This window comes from Apteryx mantelli, chromosome 5 (assembly GCF_036417845.1).
Source record: "Apteryx mantelli isolate bAptMan1 chromosome 5, bAptMan1.hap1, whole genome shotgun sequence".
NCBI classification, from domain to species: Eukaryota; Metazoa; Chordata; class Aves; order Apterygiformes; family Apterygidae; genus Apteryx; species Apteryx mantelli.
The window spans coordinates 69,904,586-69,924,375 of NC_089982.1; the positions used below are offsets into that span (position 1 = coordinate 69,904,586).

General features: G+C 34.4%; 1 protein-coding gene across 3 annotated transcripts in view; it reads left to right on the top strand.

Moving 5' to 3' along the window:
* LCORL (ligand dependent nuclear receptor corepressor like) overlaps positions 1-19,790 on the top strand; it is an 89,391-nt gene that overhangs the window by 43,626 nt on the left and 25,975 nt on the right. For 2 of the 3 annotated variants that reach the window (XM_067298190.1, XM_067298192.1), the window contains 3 exons: positions 3,496-3,750; positions 12,832-12,922; positions 14,357-18,821. In XM_067298190.1, the coding sequence (XP_067154291.1) occupies positions 3,496-3,750; positions 12,832-12,922; positions 14,357-15,389 (1,379 nt within the window). In that variant the 3' untranslated portion in view covers positions 15,390-18,821. Of the gene's footprint in view, positions 1-3,495; positions 3,751-12,831; positions 12,923-14,356; positions 18,822-19,790 lie in introns of those variants that run through there. The other variant, XM_067298193.1, reaches the window with a different exon arrangement.

Consider the following 19,790-nt stretch of genomic DNA (forward strand, 5'->3'; position numbering starts at 1 on the left):
CTTTCTTCAAAAATGGAGTGTGTTTAAAAAATATATAAAACTATCATCTTTTCTTTTTCCTTTTAATTTATAACATCTCTCACATTTCTATTCTTTATCATTTGGAGATATGTGGGAAATTACTTCTAATTTCAAAATACTCAGAATTAATTCTTTACTTCTTCCTCATAATACAAGATATGTATCTACAGCTTTGTCTGCATTAGGAGCAAAGCAGAATTCATAAGAATGGATTAATAGCATCTTTCCAGTACCTCTGAGGAGGTTCTCCAGAGGACAGGGTCAAGCTCTTTACAGTGGTGCATAGCAGGATAATGGAAGATAACAGACATAAATTGAAACACGAGGGGTTCTGACTGGATATAAGGGAAAACGTTCACCATGAGGAGAGTCAAGCAGTGGAACTGGTTGCCCAGAGACGCTGTGCAGTCTACCTCTGTGGAAGTTTTCAAGATCCAACTGAATAAAGCAACCTGGTTTGATCCCATAGTTGACTCTGCTTTGAGTAGGAGGTTTGACTAGAGACCTCCTGAGGGCCCTTCCAAAATGAGTGATGATTTAATGACTTATAAAATGAAGCAATTGGTGCTGAGGATGTGATAGCCACACTATTTGCATTTTTGGCAGTTAAGCTTAGACTAACTGTGGTCTAATTCTGTGGATTGATATCCATTAGCAGGTAAAATTTTAGCAGTTAAATTTGTCCCTAGGGCACGTCTTTCAGATTATTTTGTCTGAAAGGAATACAGTTTTTGTGCTCTCAGATGCATTTCTCACAGTATGGTCTTCTATAGTAAATTAACTAAATCCATCAATGAGCAGTAGTTGTGGCAATTGAAAATATAAGAAATGATATTGTATTTATTTTTCCATAGGGAATATAGTATTTGAAAATGATTAGAAAAGAGTTAAAACACTTAGTTCTAAAGAAAATATTATAAGACAAAAAAAAAAATCTTTGTTATTCCAGCTAGGTCAAAAGATGTCTTTTCTGTTTTGGAAAAGCAGGCTTTTCCTGAGAATGTCTGAAAGCAAGTCTTGCTTAGATATTACCAGTGTGAAGAATCTGGAATAGAAAGGGAATAGAAACTTGGCAGTTTTGAAGGAATTTTGTCTTGCAATATTATAATAATTGATGTTGGTTATTAATGATAAGTAGATATTTGTTCCTGGCTTTTGTGTTTCTGGCTAATGACAGACACACCCCACGTTCTATGATCTTTTCCTTTTTAAAGGCACAGACCTTATCAGGATGTGAAATAACCATGTTTTCCACTTGCACTGATGGCTACCTGTTTTCCAAAACTCTTCTAATAATTTTTTTTCTTGACTACATGCAACAAAGTAACTTCTCATATAAACAGGGTCATTCCAACCCAGATATCCTGTAGACTGTTCAGTGTTGAGGATATTTCATATATATTTTGTTTCATTTGAGTTCCTTGATTACTTGCTGTCAGGTTTTGTTTGTTTGTTTGTTTCTAACTAAGGTACTCATCAGTAATTTCTTCACTTGCTATGAAAACCCTAAGATTCCCCCTCCATCAGCAGGCTCTTGTTTCTGTTCCTAGATAATTTGGTTTTCTATTTCCACCTTTTAACTTTCCTTCTCCTTTTGTTATTTGTGTATGTTACATTATCATTTTGACACAGTTGCCTTACTGCTTCAAAATCTTTTCTTTTGATCTTTTTCTTCTTGTTTCTTTAATAAGCTTTTCACTAAAATGATCAAGTGCCAGTTGAGCATTTATTGGATTCATGATTTAAGAATCAGGAAATATCAATAAACAAAGAAGAGTACCTGTGGCTGGGTGTTATGTAATGAGGGAAAGCTTTTTTTTCCTCATATATCCTCCAGCATTCAGAATTTCACCTCAAAGTCCTCCTCCAGGGACTCTTACAGGTATTAGAAATTGAGGTAGAGTTCTGGTTGAAAGTGTTTCAGAGGACAGGCTTTCATCCATAAGCCATCTTGTTTTGTAATGCCCTGCATAATGTCTCTTAAAGCCAAGATGTCTAGCGTATACTCAGTCTTTGAAAATGCTGGAGCTTCATCTTATCCGATAAAGCATTACTAAAAAGCCAGCCAAAAAGTATTGACAAGAAACATCTAAGCAGTCAGCTGCCCTCTTGCATACTCTTAACAGGACATCCCATTCTTACTGTGTAACTATATTTGCAGTTCCTTGCAATAACTTCCTGGTGAAAATGAATTCTCCAAATGGAATATGTTTTGAATAAGCCTCAAAAAAATTTTCCTACTCATTCATCTTATCTTGAGCAGCATTTCTTGGTTTGTTTTAGCAGTTACTTTCTTGCTGATAGATTGATAAAGCTTTATTGCCATAAAGTGCTTGAACAAATATGCTGTGTGATCCTGACATACTCCAAGCTATTTATTTAAAATTTACAATTAATCATGAAAATGTCTGGCTGATTGAAATATTCCCAAGATCCAGTCCTTTTGGTTTCTCCATCTCTGTGAAAACAAAACTCAATCGATCATCTTATTTATCTGTTTCAGATTAAGTTAAGCAACCTAATAGCTTCCATCACATCCTTTGGCGTTTCTTTCAGGCAATCAAGACATAGCTAAAAGCTGATTCTTCTGCATCACTTGCACATTTTTTTTTAAAGCTTTAAATCTCTGTCATATTTTTGATGAAATCTGCTTTCAGCTGCTCATTACCTATGGACTCAAGAAAGAGCAGGTGTTAAATAAAGCCTTGGAAGGGATGTTTGCGTTTTGTGAGTGCATAGAGTTGAAGGAAAGAAGAAGATAGAGTGGGATAGTGAAATAGATAATACTACTACAGATCTTTGAGTATAGGGAAATTGTGCCTGTCTTGAGAAATGATGTATTGCAGTCTTCTGATTACATTGATAAATAAGTAATACAGCTCACTTTTTTTAGTAGGCTGCTTAATTGTCATTTATGCTAAGCTAAATATTGTTTTTATTTTGAAAATATTTTGGTATTTCTACTTATAGAGTAATTTTACTTCAGTGATTCTCAAATGCAGTTTTAGTTACGCTTGTAATGAGAGGTTTTGCTTTCCTTTTTTAGCAGTTTTCAGATTGTTTTTGTTATGGTTGTTCATTGAAAGTCATTTCTTTATTAACTGATAGTTTTATTTATTATTCAAAGTTCTTTATCATCTAAACTGAAAATGAGTCTACAAATGAAAATTCAACTTACTAATGATAAGTACAGATTCTGACATACTTACGTTATTTATCTTCCTTCCCACATAGTTTAATTGACTTGCATGCTATGACAGTGGAATAAGGTAAAAACTACTCATGTGTATGAAACATGCTCTTTCAAGTGTCCTCCAGTTAGGAATACTCATAGGCAAAACTTACTAGACACATAAATTAATGTGTTTGATTCATTGTGCTTATGAGAAATATTTATTTAAAGAAAAGTAATTACATATTGTTTTCTTAATACATCTGTTGCCTGTGTGTGTGTTGTTTGTTTTTTGTTCCTAGATCTTCCTCAGAACTGTGATCCTAACATTCCCCTAGTTGCTCAGGAATTAATGAAAAAGATGATCCGTCAGTTTGCGATTGAATACATTTCAAAAAGTAGCAAAATTCAAGAGAATAGAAATGGTTCATCATTTGAACCAAGTCTGATATGTAAAAGTATCCAAATGAACCAAACGGAAAACTCCCTTCAGGAAGAACAGGATAGCCCTCTAGACCTCACTGTGAATCGAACTCAAGAACAGAATACTCAGCAAGGTAAATTTCTGTATCTGCTTATTTAATACAAAAATCATACTGCTGTTATTTATTACCTTATTACCTCTTATTAGCATATTCTGTCTTAACTACCTTAAAAAACTGTATCTATGTCTTTGCCAAATATCTATAAATTTTGACTATTCAAAGTAGTGATTAGTACATAGAAATAAAATTATCCTGTGTGATTAAAATCAAAGTTGAGGGAAAATTGTTATTGCATCAACTTAACACTTAAGAGAAATTAATACATTTTCCTTTAAGCACCAATAAAAAAGTTACATGAGAACTGTGAAAACATTCTTTCTAAAATAATTTTTCATATTGTGTGTGTTAAAAGATAAATATCCTCACTTCTGAATGCACGCCTTCAATTATTGGCATGAAAATTTCTCAACTTTAGAATACTGAATCTAAATCAGCTCACCTGTGGCTGACACAGGCCTGCTATAGAGTTTCTTATTTCATTTGATTTTTGTACATGAATAAAAAAGAGGTTTCCCTCCTGCTGAAGACGGATATTCTAATTCAAGAAAAAATTGTTTCCAGCAAGGACAGAGGAAAACAGTGGCTGAAGATTTTGTTGAAGAAATAGCTGTTAAGAAGCCTTGTGAGAATAAAAAGATAGAAGATACTGAGTGTTCCAAGATCAGAGTTCATTCTGGCTGTGTCAACCCTTAGACACTTCATGATTCTTTACATCTAGACTGTTTAAGAGTGATGGAAAGAAAAAAATTTTTTGTGAGGAAACTTTCCTACTTAGTGCCTTAATGATTATAGATCAATGAAACTTAATTAAGAGTAAAACAAGGAAAAGAAAAATAAAATGTCTTCATTGTCATTTACAAAAATGAAATATATTTCCTTGCCTTGATGAACATGGCTATCTAAAACTGGTAATAGTATAATCACAAGAGTGCTTTGGACTTTGAGCTTAATTTGGATCAGCAGGAATTTTGAGGGAGGATAGTGACTGTCATGTGCAACTGAGAGCACTCACAAAAGCAGCTTCTGTCTTTGGCATATGCAAGGTTCCATGTCAATCCAGAATTAAATGTTAAAAAATGGTACATTTGTCAGAGTGAAAGTGGCTTTCACAGGTGTATTCATAGCGATGCAGTCTGTAATTAGATGACACGTATTTTAAAAAGCATTTTTGACATGGATGTGTCTTGCTAAACATGCCTATTCTAGATGAAAGTTAAACCCACTTTCTTTTTGACAGCAGAAGCCTTAAGAAACTGTGAAATTCCTACTTTTATTTTGTGTGATCAGCAGAGACCAGTTCATGTCTGGGTTTAGAGAATACCTTGTGCAGTTTAAATCATGAGAAAATGTATCCACTGTGCTTTGACATGTCCCAACTATGCATGAATTACAGATCTTAGAGACTTACAATTGGCCACATCGATGTAGGGTTATTTGTGAGAGCAATAAAAGCTACTGTTCTGATATCAGCACCGTAGCCTGTTGCTTCCTTCAACAATCAGTTATTAAGAATAACTGATTTCAGCACTAAAGCATTCATGAGGGGATGAAGTCCCTGGAGACACGTACAGCTCCTCACTGAGCCCAAACAAATCTTTGAGTAACTAAAGGGAAGGCAGAAGGTGAATTGGGGTGGGGATGGGAAGAAAATTCTGCTGCCACTCTCAGCTATTTTGGAAGTCCATTGATCCTTTGTCCAAAAAGATTGAAGTATTGAGAGAGTTTGAGGTACTGTAATACTTTCTTTGAAACATTTGAATCTTTTTCATAATGAGGGTAAACAGCAAGTTTAGAATCATATGACTCCAGCAAAACATATAAAGCTGAAAATAGTTGCTTGGCATGCGTTTATTAGGTTGTAATTTACAATTTTTGTATTGTGCAAGATGCTGTAGATTCTCAGACCTTACACTGCTGTGTTTGCTGGAGTGTGTTGCAGGTGTTAAAGATACTAGTCTTGCTGTGAAGTTTAGTGCTACAGCAATGACTTGTAGTATCGAAACAAGACTGTAGCTGGAAAATGGTTTCATGTCTTATCTGGTAGCAACATAAGAAAATAAGATCAAGATGGAAGAAAGCATCCTGCTTTTTTTTTTTAATCTGTGTTCTGTTCAAGGTGTGATGATTCATGAAAAGTCGTTCTTTCAAGTATCTATTGTAAAAGCCTGTGTGTTGTTCTAGCTAGCCCTCATGTCTGTTGTTTTCCTGCAGAAAGCTTAGAGATACTATGGTGTTCTATGGTTAAAGCAGGGAATTGTGAAATTTTGGGTGTTGCTCAAATCTTGCTGGAGTTTATTTTATAATCTCAGAACAACTTTTCAGTGGTACACTAGAATGAGTTAGTCTCTAGAACTAACATAAACCTAACCTTTAGGCAGTGTTATGAAATTGTTTAACACTTTCAGCCTTTAATTGAACTGTAAAAAGACGTTATTGTGTTTCTAAAGTACTTTTTTCTTCTTCATTATGGAGACTCTCAAAAGCTATGCAATTGGTTGTTTCCTTCCTGGCAAAAGCTTTAATTTTTTGGCAATTCTTTATCTATTATTTTTTAGCTGTCATTGGTGTTATATTTCCAAATGAAGTGGCAAAAACAGAGTAGGAAGTTCAAATTTCTACATTGCTCTGTTGATAGATCCTCAATGTTGAAATATTTTGAACTCAAATCCTGTCCCTCCTGTGAAACAGATAATGGCCTCAATATAGATACTTTAAGTTCCTTTTTTAATTAGACAGGTGCTTTGTATTTACAGCAGTCATCTTTAAAATGGCTGATCCAAATAATAAATACCGCAAGCCTTGTTTCTTTACTCGGTGAATGGTTCTTGTATGTCTTTTAAGGAGAGAGGAAGAAATAAGCTTTATTTTCCAGATCAGTAGAAGCATTTCCTTGCATCAGTAAGACCTAAGCTAAGTGCTAGTTCAAGATCCAAAACAGATTCTGCCTTTGAAGATGATGAGATCATCTAATCTTCACTTCAAGAAGTTTCTTACTTTCCTCTGGTATCTATGGGCCATCTCTGACTCACTCCCAGAATATTCAGGTGCTGCTGTCAGACCTGCTGATACTGAATTATTCAGTACTGAATGCCTAAGCACTGGCAGCCAGGTACCTCTAACTGGCACCTGACATTAATAGTGGAGTCCCAGAATTATGCTCTGCTTTCTTCCACAGGCAGAAGTGTGGTAGTTTAACAATATACTTAATTCCTATGCAGCTTGCTGGTAACTGAGTTATGTTACTATCTTTCAGTTAGAAACATCCGTCTCCAGAAACATCTGCATCTTGCTCTTCGTTCCTAATCCATGTAACTCTAAGACAGTCCAGGATTCAAAAAGAATAATCTTCATGGCAAAATAAAATTTGTTTTGCCTGCACTGCCTCTGAAAAAAATAGGGAATTACTACTTATTTTTGCAATATTCCTTGTCCTCCAAACTAAGCCAATGAAAGAGCAGCTGAAGCATCCTTACAAAATAAAGCATTGAAGTGCATGGGAGGAATGGTCTTGGAATATCCTGGAGCAACTTATTATTTTCTTTTGCAGTCATGATGCTGAACTCTTTGGGGAGTGTATCCCAGCAGCAGCTACTTTGATGCAGAGGGTTGTTTCCTTTGATAGGTATAGAAGAGCTGATCACCCCCAAGCTGCCAAACAAAGTAACTGCCAAGAGGCACAACTATGCGCTATACCAATACATAATTTTCATCTAAGACTGTTAGTTTAACTATACAAACATATTCTGGTTGCCGTATCTTCTAGGAACAATGCTAGTAAACTTAGCAAAGAGAATGCAAGAGAATTTCCAGAGATTTCTTGATGTCTTATTGATCCATTGTAAATTGGAACAATTAGTAAATGGAAGACAGCTGAAAATAGCTAGCAACCTGTGGCATTTTGCTGCAATAATTTTTTTACAGCTATCCTGTGGTATCCAGTGGCTAGATCATTATCACTGGCTTATCTTGAATAGTAGGAAAAATAGGGATAACCTGGGTCAAAATTCTATTTGAAAGATTTAAAATAGCTTTGACTCCTTTGAATAAAATGTCGTTTTCTCATCCAGTTTACCAATACGCATGTGAAATCACCAAAATTACTAGGAAGATCAAAATTTCTGAATAGCAATCCAGAATTTAGAAACACAATCCTTAATAGTTGAAGAATAAATGGTTTCATACCTCCTTAAAAGCCTCCTTTGACTCCTTTGACTCAGTATGATAACTAGGATCACAGTGTGTATGGCTTCTTGACTGCTACATTCAGGCATACTGAAGAATTCCAATACTTATTAAAAATAACCTTTTGATTATTTTTCCCTTTTTTATTAAATATTCTATTCTCACCATATATTTTGGGAAAATACTATGCATGTTTCATGTTCCCAAGAATAAATTGTATACGCTGTAAATATATCCAAGAAACTGATTTTCTTTAATATTTCAACATGAAAAGGTCATCCTAGCCTTTGGCAAAAAGAGAAAAAAGGTCCATTTCTGAGAGACGTTTATTTCTTCCTTTCCTGACATATACTTGATCTGGCAATTTTGCTTTTTATGAAATACAATCCCAGATCAGCAAAAATTGGCAAATCAAAATGATAGTTAAGAACTTGTAATAGATTTTGGAGTTGTTAACTTGATAATTCCCTGAAATCATTGTTTTCATGTGCAGCAGCAGCTCAGAAAAAGCCAGCAAAATATGAGGCATCAATAGGAAAGGTTTGGGGAATAAGACAAAGAGCATCATTTTGTCACTGCGTAAATCTCATTGAGATTTACAGAACCACAGTGGGGTGTTAGATGAGTGAAGGGAGAATTGTTATTTACCATGTCTCACAATACTAGAATGAGGTAGTGCTCACTGAAACTAGTAAGAGATTAAAAACAGATAAGTGACTTTTTTTATACAGCAGACAACAACTATTGCCACAGGACGTTGTGGAGATAGTGTCAGTAGATTCAAAAAGGGCTTGGACAACTTCCCAGCCAACAGGACCAAGGCGGATAGTAAGGACAGAGTGGGCAGGAGTGTATGCTCTGATGTCCCTAATCCAATGATAGTAGTTACTGGGAGAGTGAAAGAGGAGTGAATTGCAGGTAGTGGCCAGGCTGACATGCTTTCTCTCACTAGAAGTGGAGTCTGCCACAGCTGGAGACAGCTGGCCAAGATGGTCTCACCCAGTAGGACAGTTCATAACAGCCAGTGAGAGGTTTCCTGAAAAACAGAATAATCAAAGAGGTCTGTTTGCCAGAACTAGTAAGAAATGTCAATTTGTAGGAACTCAAGGATATCCAATGCAGGCTCTGTTATTTGCTCTACTTTTTCCCCCATTTCTCTAATATCACCAGTCTCGAGGAGGTTCAGGTGATGGTAGTCCTGACATGTCCAAGACAATTTTGTAGATGACCTTTGGTCAACCTTGTTTATACCTTGGTATTGCTGCACCTGATGTTCTTGTCCTGAGAAACCAAGGCCAGAGGTAGATCCATTTCTTTGAAGTTCAAAATAATTTGATTTGCAGCAGAAAGAACTTCATTAGAAGTCCATAAGCAGTAGACGGGAAAAAATTTGAGTAACATTTCTATATTGTCCCATGTTTTATAGTATCTGTTTATGAAGACTGTCTTCTTAATGGTCATGGTTTCAGCAAAAGAGTGGAAGAAATTCAGTGTCTCTTATTAGAACCACCTTATAGCTCTGGTCCTGATGTCATTAAGTTCCTGTCCAGAATTCTTGCCTAAATCATGTTTTGAGTGATCTGATAGAAATAATAGAAAGTGCTGGCTGAGTTTAGAAAGAACTATGCCTACATTCCTACCTAATGAAGGTTTTCCAGGTTCGTCATTGACCTACGTGATCTCTTTTTTGTTCCCTAATATTAGAATTCTATATGACTTGGGTCCTGTATTAGTGCAAGAGCTGAAGGATGGGTTGCAGCTGCTCCATTCTTTGTCCTGTGCGATGTTGCACCAGGAAGCCCAAGGGACAAGCATAACCTCAGTACACACTGCTGTTCAAACAGATTATAATCTATCATGCAGGAGATGTGTGCATAAAATTATCAGTTTGTGTGAACATCCTATCATAAAAGAACTTTTGTTATGCTGAAGAGAATAAACATTCTTGCTAAAAACAATACATTTGTAAATTCTGCCATCACTTATAATGGATTGCAAATGATCTTATTCTTTCAGGTAAGATTATAAACAGGATATGCTAATATTGCAGAATAAACATTATAATGTTTAGTAATTTTGTATATATGTAGGCATGTAAATGTAGGTTAAAATTTATTGCTATAAGAACAGAAGCAGAGCTTTCTTTTGAAATGCTGGCTTGGAGGCCTGCTTAAATTCATGTTATTAGCATTTCTTTATAGAAAGATGCCTCTTGGCAAATTTTTTGGTCTCATACTTAATGAACCGAAATTAAGGCCTCTACTGTTTATATTCAATGTTAGGTCTTAAAACTTTATAGTCAATGCTTGTATGTTTGTTTTTCTACTAATCTGAGGTGCTCTTTCATCATAATAATGCTTGATACTCCTACAAAGCCAGATGATGATCTGCACAAGAGATGTACTGCATTTTTAGTGAATCTTTTTGACTTATCAGCCCTTTGATCAGCATCAACCTTTTCTCTTTGAGTGAAATCACTGAATAAAAGTCTGTTCTGTGGTGACTTCATATACTGCTTTCTATCTATATCAAATTTCTTGCATACTTCTCTCTCACTCTTTATTGAGGATCATCTTTCCATAAAGCATTGCCTTCAAAAAAATCAAATATATATAATGAATGCATTTGCTGTGTTGGAGGAACCAACTGTCTTGGACCTGATAAGATCCTTTAGTTCTCCTGGCCCTTTAGAGGCCCAAAATATATCTAGTGTTTTGTCTCAGGAGCTTGCATTTTCAGTACTGTGCTCTTTTTAGGAATTTTTCAGCTTGCTGGTGGTCATCTTTTGTCAAAGCCAGTTCTGAAATACTGGAAATGGAAAAGTTTTTCACTTTGGTTAATTCTTGTTTGTTTAGATTTTATTATAGAACCTTGTGAGAGCCTTTTATTTTCCCTAAAATCTTGTTTGCTTGAATTTTTTTCTAGATTGAATATAGAGACCTATTCAAGTTGGTTATATTGATATTCCAAGGTCTTTAGCAAAACTTTCTGCCTCATAGGCTGGTTGCTTTTTAAGTGTTTTTCAGAATGTGTTTTCATTTTGCTCTTTGTTTTGTTCTTTTGTTTTTCACAGTCAGATGATAGTGATCTACCTAACAATTAACTTGTCACAACTTGGGAAATTGTGAACTTTGAGGTAGTTTTCTGAGGGTTTTTTCAAGTGACTGTCCAGTGATCTCTTCTGACTTTTTTTTTTTTTTAATCCTGCCTGTGAATGTCAACTAAAGGTGGAGAAACTGTTGTGATATACAATGCAAACAGAGACTTACTCCACAACAGGTGAAATCTGTCTGTTGGTTGCACAGGAGTCAGGGACTTTGGGAACTAAGAATTCAGGTTTTTCAACAGCTGGGTAGGCTGAACAGTCCCTGCAGAATATTTCCATATCGATTTAATTAGCTTTTCCTTCTGGAAGACCATTGCTTTAGAAAGTTAGATTAGCAGTACAAATTAAAAATTTAAGGAAGATTCTGATAGGAACATCTTTAGGAAAAAGGAACATCTTTGGCAAGTGGCTTATTTTCAAATAGTTTTCCCCTTATGCTGAGAATAGTTATTGTGCTACTTTCTCTCTTGACCCTTTTTCAAGCTTGAAATGGTAGGAAAAAACAGTCAAAAACTATTTAAAACAGTCCAAAACAAACAACTATATTTGCTTCTTGCACAGAACTCTTATTTGATAGCAAACAGGTTTACCCTCACAATTTTAATGAGTTCTCATTTGGGTAGTGGCATTTGGAAAATTCAACTAATGTTTCATGTCTGTATTTGAGGCTGTGGGAAAATACATGCTCTTGGTTGATGTTTTAGTAAAAATACATGATCACATAAAATGATAATGTAAAAAGGACTAGCATAAAGTTACTTGTAGAGTTGCATGTTAAGTTTTGAGTTTGATTTACATTTTGAAACTCAAAATTGAATTCATAGAGCTCAGGCACACAAAATAGCTCAGATTTGAAACAGAACCAAGGAAGGCAGGTATGAAATTAAATATATTTAAGGGATCTTTTACAACTTCAGTGTGATTTTTAAAGCAGTTAAACTGGATAGAGTATTTCAGGTTCTAAAGAATGTTTTTCTAATTTTCAGGGTTCAGAAATACGGGGGGGGGGGTTAATTATAGGTTTCTGTTTCAATACATCATAGATTTCAACAGCAAACTAAATCTTGAATGTAAAATTTGCCAGTGACTTAACAGAGTAAACTCCCACCCCAGTTTAGGTCTCCTCTGTCTTCTAGTTATGTTACTACATATATATGGGAGTGGGGGGAATATTTATAAACAAACTGCTAGCTCCTTTGATGGCATAGGTCCTGTATGTTTAAAACTGTGTCTTGGACTTTATAGCTCTCTTGCAGTTACTGAGGTTCTGTTCTTTTCTCATCCATAACCTGGTCTGACCTCATAGCTGACCCTGCTTGAGCAGGAGGTTGGACTAGAAACCTCCTGAGGTCCCTTCCAACCTGAATTATCCTGTGATCCTATGATTTGGTTATGTAAGTTTTAATTTCAGTCTAGGTTTGTTTGTTTGTTTGTTTATATATGATATGCTTGTATAATAATATAAAGCGCATTGCTTTGGTTGCTTTAAAAATAAAAGGTGCAATACCTATGCATCCCTGTTTTTTAGGAAAGCAGTCATGATGTTTCTGTGTTAAGATATAGTCTCCTTTTAAATTTCGTGATTTCTGTCTATCTTATTTTTCTTGAATTTAAAAAGTTTTGTTACAAATCAAATTTATAAAATCCATTTGCTAACAGTGGACATTGTTAAAGGAATATGATGTCAGAAATTTTGCAAGATAAGTTAGCTGCTTAAAAATTGTGCCATAGGTACAAACATTTGCTAACAAAATTTCCTAGATCGTCCTTAAACAACAGCTGTCATCACTACTCATTTTTTGCAGGGGATGGAGTGCTAGATCTCTCTACAAAGAAAAGCGCAAGGTTGGAAGAATCAAAATATGATCCATCGTGTTCTGAAAACTCAGTGTCTGGGTAAGCAACTTTTAGGACTCTCTTCAGCTTACGTAAAAGAAAATAAATCCAAGTCTCTCTTACTTCTCTGAAGTCAGGTTTTATGTTCATAACATATTTGTAATGTATATACTGACACACACATGCGGCTTTATATTTTGCTTTTGAAAGAATTTTTGTCACTCATAAGTGTGTGTCTATGTATATATCATATGTTTCATTTGTCTTTTTCCCTTTTTTTTCTGTTTAAAGAAAAGTTATCAGAACAATCACCAAACTTTAGTTCATGTTACTAAAAATGAACTGAAAATTAATTAAATAACACAATAAAAGCGGTAGGATGGTAAAGGAAATGTGAATATATTCTTCAAGAGTTTATTTAGGAAACTTTGATTTTGGACAAAAATTACAATGTTGATATTTAGATGTAAAATACTCTTCAACTGAAATGAACAAGTTAAATGGCTATTCTCTATAACATTCCTTAATACAAGAGGGAGAGAGAGAGAGAGAGAGAGAGAGAGAGAGCTCTTAATCATCATACTTACATCATAGTTCTGGCTATGGTGTGTGGTGGCAAATTGTTAAATTTGTTCATTCAGCAATAGGAATGGTATTGCATCTGCTGAAAGCTACCACAAAACTAGTGAAACACCTTGTTTTGTTGGATTTTGTTATGATTTTGGCATCCTCCCATCCACTAGCCATAGCAGGACCCTTTTTGTCACCTGTACGTGTTACAGAATTACTTACTACAAATAGGACTACAAACACAGTATTTGTTGAATGATGTAAAATTGCATTTTATTAATTTGTTGATACAAAGAAGTTTAAAAATTAATATGACTTTGTAATTAGAAAGCTATAAATAGTGGCTAGAAGTTTTTAAAACTGCGTTTATACTGCCAAAATGGACTTGATTGTTAATTACAGTGCTTTACCTTATTGTTGTAGAAGGCCTAGTTTTGTGCAAGTCTGGGATGTTTGTGTGTAGTTATGTACTTACTGCTGCAAATTTTCTATGAGGGGGTTGACTCTTTTATTACTTGTTTAGCGGTAACGTCACGTTTCTACTAACAAAAACTCCTTCAGGATTTGGGTATTTAATGGAACGTTAATTGTATAATTAAAATTATAACAGTGTTGCTCTGCAAGCATGTGAACAAGGGAGTATAGCAAGCACATGAGAATATTATCAAATACTGAGCTAGGATATAAAGTTCTTGGAAGGGCTGCTGTAGAAGCCACCGTATGATTTTGACGCACTGTCCTACCAGAACTGTAACATTTTGCTAGGATAATCATTTAACTACCACTTCCCAAAGGCTTAAAAGTATCAGAAGCAGTGATGTTACCGAAGCAAGGAGTATAATAAAGGAGTGGACCCTTCCCTTCCATAGCTGTGTGAGAGTCTCTCATACATCAGTTTACCATCGTTTCATTCCATCCATCCAGGAGACTACACAGACACAGAGAGGACTATGTGGAAAGAAGTGCTGAGTTTGCAGATGGTTTGCTCTCAAAAGCTTTGAAAGACATTCAGTCTGGAGCACTGGACATAAATAAAGCAGGCATACTTTATGGCATACCTCAAAAAACTTTACTTCTCCACTTAGAAGCCTTACCAGCAGGAAAGCCTGCACCTTTTAAAAACAAAACTCGAGATTTCAATGATAGTTATTCATTTAAAGACAGTAAAGAAACTTGTGCAGTCCTACAAAAAGTAGCCTTGTGGGCAAGAGCTCAAGCAGAGCGCACAGAAAAAAGTAAACTCAGTCTACTTGAAACCTCAGAATTAAAATTCCCAACAGCTTCCAGTTACCTCCACCAGTTAACTCTACAGAGAATGGTCACTCAATTTAAAGAAAAAAGTGAAAATCTTCAATATGAAACTTCAAGTCCTACTGTACAATTAAAAATTCCTCAGCTAAGAATAAGTTCTGTATCCAAACCACAGTCTGATACTGCTGGTCTTCTGGATGTTATGTACCACGTTTCTAAAACCTCCTCAGTCTTAGAAGGATCAGCGCTTCAAAAATTGAAAAATATATTCCCTAAACAGAACAAAATTGAATGTTCTGGAGCTGTAACTCACTCAAGTGTTGATTCCTACTTTCTGCATGGGGACCTCTCTCCTTTGTGTCTTAATGCTAAGAATGGAACAGTAGATGGAACCTCAGAAAATACAGAAGATAGTTTGGATCGTAAAGATAATAAGCAGCCAAGGAAAAAACGTGGCCGCTATCGGCAGTATGATCATGAAATAATGGAAGAAGCAATTGCAATGGTAATGAGTGGGAAAATGAGTGTTTCCAAAGCACAAGGAATTTATGGGGTACCTCACAGCACTTTAGAATATAAAGTAAAAGAAAGATCTGGAACGTTGAAGACTCCGCCGAAGAAGAAACTCCGATTACCAGATACTGGCTTATTTAATATGACAGATTCAGGGACTGGCAGCTGCAAAAATAGTAGCAAGCCTGTGTAGAATAATTGTTAGAGAATTGTTTTGTGTGTGTGTGTGTGTATGTATGTCTGTATACACACACTGTGTGAGAAATACATATGCTCACTCTGACAGAAGACATGAAATTATACAGTTCAAAAACCACATACATGCCTTTTGAAAAATAGTTTTATTCAGGGTTTTCACTGTGGACAGAATTATAGAGTTGCTCACTTAATTCTGGTAGTGTGTATTTAATATAATCCTTGTATAAATAGGTGAAAAGATTCAGGTTTTATTTAGTAGTCAATAGCATAAAGATGTTTTGGGAAAACAAGTATTTGTCATGTGAAACAATTTTTAATTGGTGAAGAACCACTCTACCCATTCAATAAACCATCCTGTTACGGAAATACACGATCAATGGTTTGCAAACTTTTATACTTCACAGAATACTTGCAATAAATTGTAAGTAACTCAGATTATACAAATCAAGGGATTTTTTTAAAGAGTTAGTTCCTTACAAGGAAGTGGATTTGTGAAGTATTAGTAGGATATAGTACATTCTGTGAAAGAAAAAAAATTCATCGTTGCTTAAATATCCAATACAAGTAAGAAATAAATATTTCATTAATAAAAATGTATGTTAGCAGGCATAAACTGCATTTTTTATCATTTTAAGAGAATTTTGTTGTTGGTTTAGCAAGAAATTGATGTTTACAAAATGTACACTTATGAAACCTGAGAAATTACTGTAGTTATAGAATTATTAAATATGAAATAAGATGGAATACTAAGAGCATAAAATAATTTAAACTTTATTAACATAATTTTCCTTTTTAGTTTGAAAAATAAGGTAATTTGTAAGGTTTAAGAAGAAAGTTGGAATGCAACTTAGAGCATGTTCATAATGTGCACAGAATGAGCTTGAGAACGTTTTTTTTTTTGTTTAAACGTGCTGGTTAGTTGATGTTATGACTACTTAAAATTTATTTAAGGATTGTGTCACACTCCTATTGAAAAACCTCACTGTAACTGTAATGTATTTGCTGCTGTGACATTTCAAAACATTTTCAGTTTATCAAAATTAATACCAATTTACGTTATCATTTTGCTAATAACCAAATTTGCAGTTCAGGGTCTTGATAGAAATACAAATATTAAACAGTGAAGCTGTTTTGAACTTTCAATAATATAAATTCTTTATAAATTTGGTAGTTAGAAGTTAGGCAGTTCACTTTAAATATGTAACTTTTAATAGAATTTAAGGGAGACCAATTACCTTCATATTACAGTTTTTAAATTAATTTCAAAGTATTCACATTGGACTTTATATAAATTTTGTCTGTGTAATATCACAAAGCATATGTTTACATGTGAAGAATGAGGGCTTGCTTCATACATTCAATATTGAACATCAATGCCCTTTTCCTGTGAAAATGTAATTATTTCTGTATACATCTAATTTGGCTTAGAAAAGAAACTTTTTTCCAACTTTTATACATTCTGTGCACATGCTTACAATTGTCAAATGTGTTTTTTCACTTAAATTTGCATGTGCATAGGTTAACTATATACATGAAATGGGACACTAGATACATATGGGCCGCACCAGGCAATTTGATTTTTAGATAAATCTGCCACCAAGTTCAGTGGCGAGCATATTTGCAATACTGATGGCAAAATCCAGCCCATATTTATTACCCTTATTAAAAGATAACAGCTTACATTTTTAAATATAATAAATCCTTAAGAAATTAAGTGAAACTGCACACCAGTGTATCAATTCTTTGGTCTCTCAGATCTATACTGAATATTCTTCAGCGATTAAGGTTTACTTGCATTTTACAAAATGAATCCTATTTTTTAAACAGAACTGTACCTAGTAACAAGCAGGTCACAAAACAGCAGATGTCAGGGTCATCTTTCATTATAAAAGAATTAAGCCATATTTTGTGAGGGCCAGAAGGATTAATTTGTTAATGTATCCCCACTGGAAAATGAAGTTGAAAAAAGCGAAATGTTTCAAAATCTGTCTTTATACAGTTTTACTTGCAAAAATTTGGGACTTCAATACACTGCCTAATATTTGTACCATACTGATGTTTTCTACTCCTCAGACAATGCTATAAACTTGAGTCAGAAGTTTATATTGAAGGCAAGTTACAGTACTCTTTTTTATATCATTTAAAAGATGACCTGACCAAAAAATTGACAGGATTCATAAAATCAGGGATCATTTTACTATTGACTTAACAGTGCTCAGTAGTTTTGTATGTAATATTATAATTAATTTTCAACATTTTAGTACTTGTATTTATTTTTTGGTCAGAAATAGTATATTAAAATATTTTTTGATAGTTTATAGATGATATTCAACCTGTAAGTGTTTAAAAGGAACAGAATTATTTGTTTCTAATTATTAGGCTAACCTTTGATTACACAACTAAGGAAAGGCAGGGAAATGTGTAGATTCTCCTTCCCCAACCCCTGTGTATTCCATTAAATGTCATTTAAATTATACATTTTGAACTGTTTTATAAATTCAGTTACCAGTCACTACTTAGTAATTGACAATTTCTGAAAATTCATGTTTCAGCAGAATTTTAAATGAAGGCGAAAGCAAGCCCTACATGCTTTCTACTTATTTGAATGTTTCTCAAGTATTTTATATTAAAAAACAGTGCCTCTGTTTTTAGAACTACTGCTCAGTAAAGCTGTTTAAACCATTTCTGGTAGCTAATGACAATTTTATATTAAATTGTATATTAACTTTAGTGAGACTGATTTTTTTAGTTGTTTACAGTACAAATACTTGTATTTGTTTTTTAATTGCAGTATTTCCATTGTCGCAGTAATTTAGTAAAACTCTGTGGCTGCCTTGATTTTTGACAGATTTTGTTAACAACTGATTTCTAGGCAATTAGTTATATTTATGCATAAATCAATTGCACTATAATTCATGAATTATTTATTACAATATTTTCTAATGAATTCCATGTATTTGTCTTGTGTTGTAAATGTACTGTAATTCTGTTTCTTCTTTGTGTTGTTATATTCCTAAATCTGATTGTATGAATTTAATTGTTTAGTTAACGTGTTTCTACGTTGTAATTTGTAGTAAAGCACTTCAATGCTTTTGCACATAAATTTACAACACTGATGTGTGATTGATTTGCTCATTCAGTAAAAAAAAAAAGAAAGAAAGAAAGAAAAAAAGAAAAAGCTGTACACTGACTCATTTGACTTACTCCTGAGGCACAAGGTTAATAGCAGTAGCATAAGATCAAAACCTGTACAAATTAAGCATTTAGTGGCTATTTTACTATGAGAACATTTATAAAGCAGAAATAGGTGTTTCAAAGAAGGAATTTTTCTCAGAAAATATGCATTACTCAGAAATGAGAAGAAATTCAGAAAACTAAAAGATGTATGTATTATAAAATTTTGCAGCTGAAAATCAGCAAAAGCAGTAAGGACACTTAAATGGAACTGAATGTTCATTTTCCTAATGCAATTATCTATATATCTAATTATATTAGCTTTTTGGTGGAGATTTATTTACTTAACCAGAAAATGAACATTTCAGTAAGTACAAATTTATATTTCTGTAATAGTTCTATTCTTTCCATATGAGTATTTGACAATACGTTTTGTTCCCAGTTGCGTTGTTCTAAGTCTTCAATGACGTTGCTATATTGATCTAAGTTGTGTGTGGCTGAGAAGACAGAGGATAAAACTGTAGGGAAGGAAATCTTTTGGCAGTCTTCTAATGGAGTCCTTTCTGGACAGTTTGTTGGGTTTGAGGAGAAGGCAAAGATTTACTTTTTTTCTTTTTTAACATAAAGTAATATGCTGGAAAGATAGTTCTTAACCTTAAGACATCTCAGCCTTAGTGCCAATTTTGGATTCCAGTCATTTGCCACTCCTTGGTATTGACTGCCCCTGACCTCCAGCAGGGAAATAATGCAATTCCGTGCTTAACTCTTGCCTTCAGAGATATCATGCACAATGGGAACTGGGGGAGCAGCATGTGTTGATGCTCTCCCTTTTAACCCTTCTGTTTCCTACCCACTCTCTCTAACCATCTTTCATGTGATTTGTAGGAAGTGCAAGACAGTTCTGTGAAGGAAGCATGCAATTGTGAAAGCAATAACCCTTCCTTCTCTGTTTGGCATTAATGTTAGAGCCTTTTGTCCTGAGGAGAGTCTAAATTAGAGTGTGACTACACAAACTTAAAAGCGTTATAGGAAGGAATTGCAGGGAATATTAAAGCTTTAATTTGTTTGCATATTAAGCTCCACTCCCAAATTGCAACAAAGTCAGGAGTTGGTGCATTTCACAAATGTAATGGCACTACACTAAATGATTCCCCATAATAGATGAAGTTGCCTGTCAGCCTAAAAAAACTAACATATATCAAGGGAAAGGAGATTATAAACA